The 12,471-nt window shown below is 42.7% G+C and overlaps 1 protein-coding gene across 3 annotated transcripts in view; it reads right to left on the bottom strand.

The window, feature by feature from the left end:
- Positions 1-6,498: 6,498 nt before the first annotated feature.
- SCN11A (sodium voltage-gated channel alpha subunit 11) overlaps positions 6,499-12,471 on the bottom strand; it is a 71,910-nt gene continuing 65,937 nt past the window's right edge. For all 3 annotated transcript variants that reach the window (XM_024768951.1, XM_024768949.1, XM_024768950.1), the window contains 2 exons: positions 11,309-11,579; positions 6,499-8,380 (listed from right to left, as the gene is read on the bottom strand). In XM_024768951.1, coding sequence (XP_024624719.1) covers positions 7,353-8,380; positions 11,309-11,579 — 1,299 coding nt within the window. In that variant the 3' untranslated portion in view covers positions 6,499-7,352. The remainder of the gene's footprint in view (positions 8,381-11,308; positions 11,580-12,471) is intronic.

The following is a 12,471-nucleotide window of genomic DNA, read 5'->3' on the forward strand; positions in this document are numbered from 1 at the left end:
ATGAGCTCACAAGATCTGTAGGGAGAAGGAAAGTGCCTGGCATTTCCTGCCTCTTGGGGCAGCGTCTGGGGTGCAGAAAAGCCCATCTTCCAGGCTGCAGGATGGAGCCCTCCCCTGGGAGGCAAAGAAGGGTGAGGCCCTGGGAGAGACTGCGTGTCAGGATACTGAGTGTTCAGTGGCCACCTGGTTCTCACTAATTCTCGGGGGTGGGGAACGGGAGCTAAGACCACCCACTCAAAGGCATGATGGCCCTTGAGCAGTCACGACTATGCAATGAGTAACTACTGTGGGGGTGGGGAGAAGGACAGAGGGACTTAGTCCCTGCTCATAGGATGCAGCCCCCCAACCCCTGGCCATGTCCACTCATCTTTTTGTCCTTAAACCTGCCCTACTATCAATCATGGACCTGGTATAAATCACAACCAATCTCTGGGCATCAGTTTTCTTATCTGTATAATGAGGAGCTATACAAGATGATGTCTTGAAACGTTTTGAGCTTTGTCTTTCCCTAATGAAGGAGTTATCCCAATTCTTATCCCAAGGTTTCTTTCCAAATATTGAGGCAGCCACTCTACACATCCAGGCAAGATATCACCTTTGTTTGATGTGTCTCCCCAGCAGCCTCTCCCTTCAGATTTAGTGCTAAAATAAGAGCTCCAAGAGGCATATTGAGACTTCCATTTAGATTCAAAAAACTCAAGGGCTTTTTTTTAAAACAGGCTTATTGAAGTATAATTGACATACCACAAACTGCACATATTTGAAGAGTACAGTTTGATAAATTTTGGCATATATATATATATATATATATATTTGGCCATACCACACGGCATGCAGGATTTTAGTTCCCCAACCAGGGATTGAACCCGTGCCCCCTGCATTGGAAGCGCAGAGTCTTAACCACTGGACCACCAGGGAAGTCCCTAGACATATATTTTTCACTTGTAAAACTTGATGGTTTTACAAACGAAAACCACCACGATCAAGATAGTAAACAAATCCACCATCCCCCAAAGTTTCTTCATGTCCCTTTATCTGCCCTTTTTACCAACCCTTCCCCTATCCCCAGGTTACCATTGATTTACTTTCTGTCACTATAGTTTAGTTTACATGTTCTTCTTTCTAAAGGAAAAGGCAACCTACAGAATGGAAGAAAATATTTGCAAACCATGTATCAGATAAGGTGATAATATCCAAAATACGTAAAGAACTCATGCAACTTAATAGCAAAAACACAAACAACCCAATTAAAAAATGGACAAAGGACCTGAGTAGACATTTTTCCAAAGAAAACATATGTATGACCAACAGGTACCTGAAAAGGTGCTCGACATCACTAATCATCAGGGAAATGCAAATCAAAACCAAAATAAGATATCACCTCACACCTATTTGAATGACTATTGTAAAAAAGACAAGACATAACAAGTGTTGCTGAGGGTATGGAGCAAAGAGAACATTTGTACACTGTTGGTGGGAAGGTAAAATGGTACAGCTAATATGGAAACCTTTATGGAGGTTCCTCAAAAAATTCAAAACAGACAACCATGTGATCCAGCAAACCCTCTACTCAATATATATCCAAAGGAAATGAAATCACAATCTCGAAGAGATGTCTTCACTCCAGTGTTCACTGCAGCATTATGCACAATTGCCAAAGCAACGAAACAACCTAAATGTCCATAAATGGATGAATAAAGAAAATGTCCTGTATATATGTACAATAGAATATCATTTAGCCATGAAAAAGAAGGAAATCCTGCCATTTGCAATAACTTGAATGAACCTGGAGGACATTATGCTAAGTGAAATAAGCCAGACACAGAAAGATATATGCTGCATGATCTCACTTATATGTGGAATCTAAAAAAGTCAAACTCATAGAACCAGGGAGTATAACAGTGGTTACCAGGAGCTGGGGGTAGGGGGTGGGGAGGGAAAATTAGGGAAATGTTGGTCAAGGGGTACAACCTTTCAGTTATAAGATGAATAAGTTCTGTGGAGTCTAACACACACTAGAGTGACTGTAGGTAATGATATTGTATTGCATACTAGAAATTTGCTAAGAGAGTAGATCTTAAGTTTTCTCAGTATACCAAAAGGAAAAAAAGGGTAACTATGTGAGGTGATTGATGTGAGAATTAACTTGACCGTGGGAATCATTTCACAGTGTATACGTATTTCAAACCATCATGCTGTACACCTTAAATATATACAATTTTCATTTGTCAATTACACCTCAATAGAGCTGGGGGGAAAAGAAAAAGAGTATAAGCCATCATTGTATTTTGGCTCCAAAAGTGATATTAAAATATAGAAAGAGCTTAGAGTATGGGATGGAGGTAAGGAGACTTGAAGCTGTAATGGCACAGAGGATACAATGCTTTTAGTTAGACTGTATGCTCGTTCAGGGTGGCTTGGGTTGGGGGACTGATGGAGATTAAGGAAGACTAAATCAGCACCCTCACTGTCACCTCTTGATACCACCACTGTCTGACTAGCACACTTGAAGTCTACATTAATAGGGATATATTGTCCAAAGGGAGGGGATAGTCCCTCTCTTGCCCCCTGGGTGCCAGATGCTAGAGGATATAGATTAACCAGAGTTTGCCTAGAGAAGAAGGGAGAAAATGATAAAAGGATTGAAGCTACATCAAAGTATTAGAGAACAGAGTACATAGAATTGAGGCTGTTAAATTTAGAGAGGAAACATAGCACCTCCCACGTAGAGGATGTTTCCACAATGTAAGAACTTTGAAGACATGCATTGTCTCCAGAGGAGAAGAAATGGATAGTAAAAGATCTGTGGACATAACGAGAAAAACTCTGTACCTTCCCTTCAACTTGAATCACACCGTTTCTGTGCGCTACAGTGGTGATATAGCTTAAGCACTGGAGCCAGACTGCTTGGGTTTGAATTCTGTCAGGGCCACTTATTGGTTACGTCGCCTTGAACAAGCTTCTTATTCACTCTACATGCCTCAGTTTTCTCATCAGAATAATGAAGATTCAAAATAGTTTATCCCTACTAGAGCTGTTGTGAAGATTAAACAAGGTAATACTGGAAAGTGGCTACTAAGTCCAGAATAAGTGCTCAATAAATGTTTTTTTATTGCACTTGTCTTCTCACCGCCTCTTTGATGACTCCTGGGCAGTGAGGGACAGGATTGCCCACTGAATGACCCTGGAGGTTCCATCTGGGTTGTCAGGCAACAACCATCTGGGACCAGTGGCTCCCTCTCCTTGAGCAGGAGGAGCTGTACAGGATTGCAGCCTCTCTAAGGACACTGGGTGCTAGTAGCTGACATTCCAAGAGAGCTCTCCTGAACAGCTGGCTCCTGAGTCTGGATTATTTATAAGGCAAACTCTCACGCTTGCTCCATAAAAGCGTAGGGATCCCTTCCTGGAACACCACCGCGCTGTGCCCTGGCTTCTTGAATGCTTCTTGGGGGAAGGGATGAAAAGGTGGGATCATGTATCTCATCTTGTTGGCTATGACTTTCTTGTGAAGCCTGCTCTGTGCCCACGATGTGTGTTGTGGTGTTACCTTCACCTACCTCCCCACACCCTTCTCTGAACCGTCTCCTCACCTTTATTCTCTGAGAGCATGGCCCCCAGGGTGAGTCCTCTGGTATGCTCACCCCTCCACGATTTAGTCTGCTCCCGGGGTTTCAAATGTCACCCTTGTGCTGAGGACTCTTGTCCAAGCCATGTCCTCAAGTTCCAGGCCTAGCTGAACATTGTCACTTGGACCTGGCATCTTAAACCTTCAGAATGTTCAAAACTGAATTGATTTTTAGATTTTCTTCTTCCTTCATGAAAACAAACAAAAATAAATGAAAAAAACCTTATCCCTCCTAGGCTCATTAATTTGGTAACTTGTGCTGCCATTTATCTTGTCACCCTGGCCCTTAAGGTTCCTCCCTAGACACCTCCCCCATGGACAGGCATTTGGCACAGGTATCTGAGTCACACCGCATTGCCCCCTGCCTTCGTCCTCACTCAGTGCCTCTTCCACACCAGGATCCGCATTCTGATCTCTTTCTCCTCCATTCCACCTGAATACTCTGTCCAGTTAATTTCCTCCCCTGCTCAAACACCGACAATGCCTCCTTATTACCTAAATATGTTAGCACCCTTCGCTCTGGCATTCGAGGCTCTCCACAAAACTGTCCATTTCTAGATTCAGCTGCTGCTGCTCCACTGTCTATACTCTGAGCCCAGTCAGTTGAGGAGCTCGTGCTTCCTTCCACTGTTTACACTCCTTACACTCCAGGGTGCTGCCTATACGGTCTCCTCCCCTTCAAACACCCTCCCGAACCACCTCCATCCGTCACAATCCCACACATTACCCAGCTCATCTCAGATGCCCCTCTCTCTCTTGTGAAGCCTTCCTGTGAGCCTGTCTCCACTCACTTTGAGAGCAGAGCTGTGTCCTGGTTCATGCACTTGTTATTTTGCATTGTATTGTCATCACACAAACACCTGTCTAAATCTCCTACCAATTAGCATATATACTCTTGAGGTCAAGAGCCATTGGTTAGAAGCAGTTTGCACAAGGTGGTATTGCATTGGCCCTCCGCAACTTGTCTATTGACTGAATTGAGCAGGGGCTGATTTGCCTGGAGAAAAGAAGGCTCAGAAGACAGGGGACTGGCTTCATGTGCCTGTAGGGCTGTCTATGGTTGACATTCAGCACGGCCCCAGGAGGACAGAGCTCAGACCAACATCTCTGCCTCTTGGGGGTATCCTGGCTCCTTGCACAGTGAGAGCTGTCTCTGGGGAGTGTGAGTTCTCTAGCACCCATCCAAGGTAATTGAACACTTCCTTGCCTTGACTCTCTTCTCCCCCTTTAGCCCTCTGGCTCTTTGAGCTCTAGGCTCATATAGAGAGATGCTGTGCAGCTTTCAGAAAAGAACATGTTGGGCATTTGCTGCCATCTAGTGAAGGAAGCATGGCTCAGCCTCTTGCAGAAGCCAGAGGGAGGGATCCTGTGCTCTCCCCAGAAGCTGGCTCCAGGAATCCAGCACTGGCGAAATGGGACCATGTGGGGGTGGACAGGTGTGTGTGAGAAGGGCAGAAGCTATTGCACAGAACAGATTATATTCAAGCCCCTAAATTGTAATCTGGAATAGACAAGACCATGTCCTTCCAGATCCTCCCTTACCTCCAGCCAGGGGATATCCCTAGTAGAATCAGGGCCAGCCATCTTTTCCAGAAAACTTGGTAGGGATCCGTAAAACACCCAGAGTTCATAATTGGAGGCATCTTTTAGGGAAGACACAGGTAATCCCCAGGGCCTCAAGCAGAACTGGCCATGACTTTAGAACTGGTGATTTCCACAAGGCTCCTGCAGCCCTATATGGGAGCCCTGTGGCCCTGTCTCAAAAGTGCCCTTGTTCTGGCCACTCCCCTGCCTCAGCATGGCACAGAGGCTCAGGCTCCACCTGCTGAGTGACAGCACACTCACCGGGCTATTGTGAGGTACAGATGAGATTATGCGTGGCAAACACTTAGCCAGTGCCTGACACACAGCAAATGCTAAGTAAAAATTAGATATTGATAATAATTAGATAATGATATTACTACTTTTTGCCAATGCTCCAGAGCACAAGCCTGCCTACAAAACTCAGGCCCTGGACATGAATACATTGAGTCAGGGTTAGATCTTGTGCACATTGTAAATAAGCACCCCCTCCGTGCACCACAGTATCTGGCATTGGCCTTACCTCCACTGGACAGTGAAGGGCAGGGCAGAGGCTCAGGCCTCAGACTCCAGGCTGCTTACAGACACATCAGCTCCTCCAGTCTGTCTGAGATACAGGATTCCAGGACTATTTCTGTAGGGTTCTCCTCCAAGCCTAGATTATCACAGTGTAGTTCTTTGTCCCCAGTCCAGCTAATGTCTTGTTTGGCCTCTGGGCATCTCCAGGTTTTAGGGAGGTCCTGGGCTACTCCTGGGGCCAGGCCCTTCTGATCGACCTGGTTGTTCTCTGGGCTGTGTTTGATGCAGACATTCAGCCAGAACTGAATGTAGGGCTCATCAAATGCCTGAGGTCACCGGCTAACCAGTATGTCTTATGGCTCCCCCGCCCTGGGGTCCAGGTGTTGTTAAGGGGTTGCTCTCTCCATCCAAGTTGCGCATTGCAGATATTTTAACCAGAGGTAAGTGAGACTGTCTTACTGGTTCCAGCCAGTGGTGTGCTGAGCCAGCTCCGGGCAGCTCGCGAGAACTGATTGTGGACGTCTCTTCCCAGCTCTACGTTCAGAAACATGTTGGTAGCTTGAAATCAGTCATGCTGGGAGTATTCACCACAGAAATCAGTAAATGCTACAAATCGTGGCTTTTTTTTTCCTGAAGAGCAATTGTTATACACTTATCAGCACACCACTGGCTCCTGCCTTTAATTCCAAGCAAAGTACCACATTTAAACCACTACTCACACAACCACCAAACAAGAGGATTTTTAGTGTAGTGTCTGAATGAAATGCAAACTGAAAGTCTCATTTATTTATTTTTCCCTGGAAATATATAACAGAGATTACAGCTGGTGAAAGATACGGTGGTAACTGACAAGTCATGACCATGCTTTTAGGTTTGAAATAAACCCCAAAAGTTTAATGCTGGTTAAAAAAAAAATCTGCAATAAGTATTTATTGGCAGGTTTTGAATTTTCACTTAGCATGCAGAAGAGTTATGTGTGATAAGCCATATATTTTATAGGGGAAAACATCAAACAAAGGTATTGGATACTGTACTTAAGAACATTTGGAAAAACACAATTTAAAATGTTAATGTTTTCTGTTTCTTATTAGTTTCTTTTGATATAATTTGAACTGTGCTTCAATCCTCACATTAGTGTCCCCTACAGCAGCGGTCCCCAACCTTTCTGGCACCAGGGACCAATTTTGCAGAAGACAGTATTTCCACAGACTGGGGTGCGGAGGGGTGGTTTGGGTGGAATGCGAGTGATGTGGAGCGGCAGATGAAATCTTGCTGGCTCGCCCTCTGCTCACCTCTTGCTGTGCGGCCCAGTTTCTGACAGGCCACGGACCGGTAGTGTGGTCTGCAGCCCGGGGGTTGGAGACCCCTGCTCTACAGCCCATTCTGGTGTCTTTTTCCTGGTTAAAACAGTACCGGTGGTTATAGTCGGGCAGCCTTATCTTATATCTCTGTAAGAACCATTTGAAGTGAACTCAGAAACACCATTTCTTTTAGCAAGAAAAAGAAAAATGGAATGGCTAGTTCAGTGAGTCCACTGCTTGTTTGCACACTGAGCTGTGGACCCCTTGGAGCTCAGAGGCTGGAGGCAAGGCTCTGAGGCTGTGAGGTAGGGGTGGAGGTGAGGGGCTCAGTCATAGTGGACCTTGCACTCGGCCACCCCAGAGCCGGACAAGTCTCCATTGCAGAGTGTCTGGAGGGGTGAATGAGGCCTGTCTTCCAAGGTACACTTGGTCTTCGTCATGTACTTTCGAAAGGCCTTTTGAATAACAGCAGCACATCTTTCCTCTTCCTTCCTCTTGGTGGTGGTGACTATGGGTTCATATAACTTCTTGAAAGGGTTGGCTTCCATGAACTTCTCCTCCATCACTGCTTTCATGCTATCCAGGCCACTGGACTCACCAAGTACCCTAGCGGTGAAAGCGAACAGAATATCCAGGCAATGAAGGCGATCTCCGCTCACCATGGGCAAGTCCATGACTAAAAATTGGTATTTATTTGGCTTTGCCACACGCAGAGGCTCAGGAAGGGCATCAGCAAAGTCAGAAAGAGCAGAATATTCGATAAATTGTGTTGCTTCCGGGTCAAACTTTTCCCAGACTTCGTAGAATATTTCAAAGTCGTCTTCACCCAAAGGGTCCTCACTTTCTTCAGTGGCTATATTGAAGTTTTCTAAAATCACAGCAATATACATGTTGACCACGATGAGAAAGGAGATGATGATATAACTGACGAAGTAGGCTATGGCTATGGCAGAGAGGTGACAGTTCTCTGACTTGGGGTTACATGAGTCTTTTGATTGCAACATGGGGCTGAGGAGGGCATCCCAGCCTGCTGACGTGGTTATCTGGAAGAGGCAGAGCATGCTGCCTTTGAAAGTTTTGAAGTTGAATATGTCATCAATTCCAGACTCTTCCTTCACTTTGCAAAAACAGTTCATACCAAAAATGGCATAAATAAACATAACCAGAAAGAGTAGAAGACCAATGTTGAATAGAGAGGGAAGAGACATCATTAGCGCGAAAAGGAGAGTTCTGATTCCTCGTGCTGCCCGAACAAGTCTCAGGATTCGGCCAATCCGAGCCAAGCGGACAATTCTGAAGAATGTTGGAGGGAAAGGAATGTGTGCCTGGGTTTTCAAGGCAGAAACAACTGTACCTTAAGAGAAGGAGAAGGGTCAATCAATTTCCAGCAGGCAGACTGACATAGCCTCTCTCTGCTGCCTTGAATCTGAGTGGGAGCAACTTTCTATCATTACTTCTTAATTTATGTACAAAATTAAGACTTTTTTACCTATATCAGGGAAAATATATATCTGTGCCTTAAGTTGGAGAATAATTTCCAAGGTTCGTACAGTTTTAGATGGGACTTTAGATGGGATAGGACATCTAAAATACTGAAGACCCCCAAGGAAAAGAAATAAAATGCTGTTTATGACAGGTTATTTTATTAGTTATCGTATGCACTAGAAGTACCTTATCCATGTTGGGCATTTAAAGTTATTCATGGGGTAACAAATATAAGTTTTCCATATTTATTGTATATATAGAATGGAAAACTACGGATGGAGTTTAGATTAGAATGCAACGAGAAATTTCTGCTACTGAAGGTCAGCTTGAGCCTAAGTTATCAGTGGAAGTTGTACGATCCCAGCCCAAAACTTCTTAAACAAACAGGTTCTTATCATAGAGGAATTTGAACACAGCCTGCTACAGGCGAGGACAGGGCTGGAGAGAGAGGGTGGTGTTGGGATGTTCATTTTTGGGCTAAAGCTGCCATGGATCTTTCATCTTTTCAGTATGCTCATTCCAAGTTCTTCTGGAAGACCTAATTCAAAAAGCTTAAGGGACTAAATTGGAGACAGTTTCTCTGATGTTGTAGATACACCAGAAATGGCATCTCAAGCAAAGGTTTCTGCAGACTGCTAAATATTTGGCCTAAAATGTCACCCTGTTTTCTCATTGCCTGCTCTGCAATCAAGTGATACAAGAATTTAAAACAACTCACATTTTGGCCCAAATATTATAGAATGGCTGGAACATGCTTGCCTTGTATAAGACATGGCCTGGTTCTTGCTCTGGGGATCCTCTAAGGTCATTAGGGATGATGGGTGGCCAACACTACCTGCCATCGCCTAATGATTAAAGAGAACTAGTTGGTGATATACTTCACTGACTGTCTGATTGTATCAAGGAAGTTTAATTCATATGCTAATTGGGCAGGCAACTCTGGTGAGATGTGAAATTGACTACAAACCAATTCAGCAGCAACTGGAGGAGGTCCCTCCTTTAAGGCCCACCTCCTCCATGAATATTTCTTTGAGTAATCAAGCCCAGAGTAATCTGTCTTTTCTCTGAGCTCAGTTCTTTTGTGTACCATGTGATTTGGGGTTCAATCAATTTCTCTTTTTCTGATCCCTTAAGGTGGTAGGTCTTAATACCTCAATTGGATTGTAAACCCCATAGAGAGAATAACTTTGACTCACACTCATTTTGTATCTCTCTAAAAGCTCAGGGGAGAGCATGAGAAAATGTAGAGGCTAAGGATTGGATGGCAGATCAACTGGCAAAAACATAGAAAATACTGCCCACATTGGTGAGTAGGACTTGGTTCAATGTGTGGACCTTCTCATCCATTGGAACAAGATGCTATACAGTGCTATGCAGTGTAGCTGCAATCGCTTAGCAGTTGTTCATAGGACAGAAGTCAGAGATATTTCCATGAACTCTACAGTGCCTGGCACTGCCTGCAGAAGGTCAGTAAAGAGTGAAATGAATGAGCTGCTCTCTGCATATTGGAGGAAGAGCCCTTTAAGTGCTCACAGGGCTGCCCCAGACTCATCCTGTCATCATTTTCTAACTTTACTGCTGCTGTCGATTTCACCAGGAAATGACTAATAATGCTTGGAATTGACTAATAATGATTAACAGTCTATGTAACCGTAACCATGTGGAAAGATCTATTACTAAACCTTATCTACATAAACTTTATGGCTTAGAAACCAGAACAGACTATGAACTATGCCATTCATTTTCTTGGTCTCTGAAACATCTGCATTGCTGCTGTGGTGATAGGAACCAAAATATTTTGATCCAGCATATCTGTTTAATGCATCCTTTCTGAGATAGCACAAAAACTTCCACTTGTGAAATCAGTTTTCATTGTCTTCATTGCTCTTTGAACTATGAGAAGAGCCCCTGGGCAGTTTTACACAATTATAAAAAGTCAAATTATCAGTTTAGTTAAAATCAGACTTCAAAAACCCAGAGTGAAATCTTATAGCTTAGTCATGAAGAATTTAATTTCAAAGTTGATGTGTGTGTGTGTGTGTGTGTGTGTATGTTTTATAAAAAGGTATATGGCAATAACCCTCTTTTTTCCCTATTCTTCTTCCATAAATCTTATAGTTAATTTCTGCCTGTGGTTAAGAAAAATATGCTGATTATAGAGTGAGGCTGGTTGGTGAATGGGATCTAAGCAGTTGAGACAAGTGTAGTTCCCACTGTGGTTTAAGTTAACATGAGATACAGAATAAAGATAAAGCATTACTTGTCCTTATGACACACTCTTGCAAACCCCATCTAGGCTGGGCCATGGAGGCCCTGTATAAGGAGGAGGTACAGGAAGGCCTGGCAATGTCACGGGTGCACAGTAATTGTGATCTGACATCAACACGGATTTTGAACTAGGGAAAAACATGGAAACTAAATGCCACATCCTTAAAACAAGAAATGCTCTTTAGTTGCACAAGAAAGGTAGAACTTTGACTCAACTCCCTGGATAAAGCAGGTAGCCCCACAAAAACTTTGAAGTCATCTTAATTTTGCCTACCTCCGTTGAATAAATTATCCACATAATTATTTAACTCTATTTCAATTGTGTAGATAGTGAAGGGAATGGAAATTACTCTGTATCTCCTAGCAACTCCCCAAAGAGAATGGCATTAGTTCATCTATTTTTTCAGAAATCACATTAAGCTTAATTTTCTGCTTTGTGGACGCTCTGGACATAATTCCAAATGATAAGATTTATAAGTTTACTTCTGGCTCTTAGATTAAAGCCCCTCTGGCTGCCAATTTTACTTACTAACAATAGAAATGACCACGATCACACAATCAAATAAATTCCAGCCACTGGTGAAGTAGTATTGCCTCAAAGCAAAGATTTTGATGAGACACTCAGTTGTAAAGACGACCACAAAGGCCAGGTTGAGACGCTCAAGGAAGAGTTCCATGGCTTTGGACTGGCCATATGATTCAGCCATCATGCTAACCATGTTGAGGAAAATGAGGATGATGATGACGATGTCAAAGACCTGGTGTGTAACTAGGTCAAAAACAAAACCCTGGCATTTGTTCTGAGGAAAAAAAAAAAAAAGGAATCATAGATCATTTTGAGTTGTAGGAATGAAATCACATACATTAAAAGGCACATACAGCAGCATTTGTCCTCTCTTACAATTAAAGCAGTTTCTTGGAAAATGCACAGACCTTTTTTAAAGGGCAAGAAATTCTTCTATAGATATTTTTTCATTTAATTTCATTAAATTTAATTAGATAACTGATTTTAAGTTGTAGGCTTATAGCTTTAATTCCATTTTGAAACCAAATAAGTAAATTAATTAAATTTTTAGTAACAACATAACTTTGATGTGGTGGATGATTTGTTTTTGCTGAAATAAGATAGCTCATGTTGGATTTAATCATAAAAAATGAAGTTCGGTCTCTGTATTTCACCTGCTTCTGTATTTTGACTTCAATAATACTAATGCAGAGAATACCTGCTCACAAAATTATGTTGGACAAAAGAGAATTAACATCTCCAAGCCTCCATTTGTCAGTTCAGAATAATCAGATCTTATACTTAACCAAAACTCTGTATTCAAGCAATTCTTGAATGCCAATTTTTTAATTCTTGTTCACTTAAAGATAAGGCTAGATAAATGGGATTCTGATCCAACGATTACTAAAAATGGAAACAGAAAAACTGATTATTTCACGTTATTACTGATGGTGAACTTGCATATTGGTTTGTACATGGATGGCCTGCTCCAAAGTAAAAATGTGCTGATTGCTCTGGTACAGGTTCTAACTCAAGTTTGCATGTCTAATCTACCATGCGCAGTGAAATGACTCAATTATTCCACTATTTTCTTTAATTTAACATCTATAACGTACCACTTTGTTCTTTACTTAAGTGGAAACTTTTCTTAAACACAAACTCAGACACTGATATTGTATGGCATACTT

Source organism: Neophocaena asiaeorientalis, unplaced genomic scaffold (assembly GCF_003031525.2).
Source record: "Neophocaena asiaeorientalis asiaeorientalis breed wild unplaced genomic scaffold, Neophocaena_asiaeorientalis_V1.1 scaffold1058, whole genome shotgun sequence".
Classification (NCBI taxonomy): domain Eukaryota; kingdom Metazoa; phylum Chordata; class Mammalia; order Artiodactyla; family Phocoenidae; genus Neophocaena; species Neophocaena asiaeorientalis.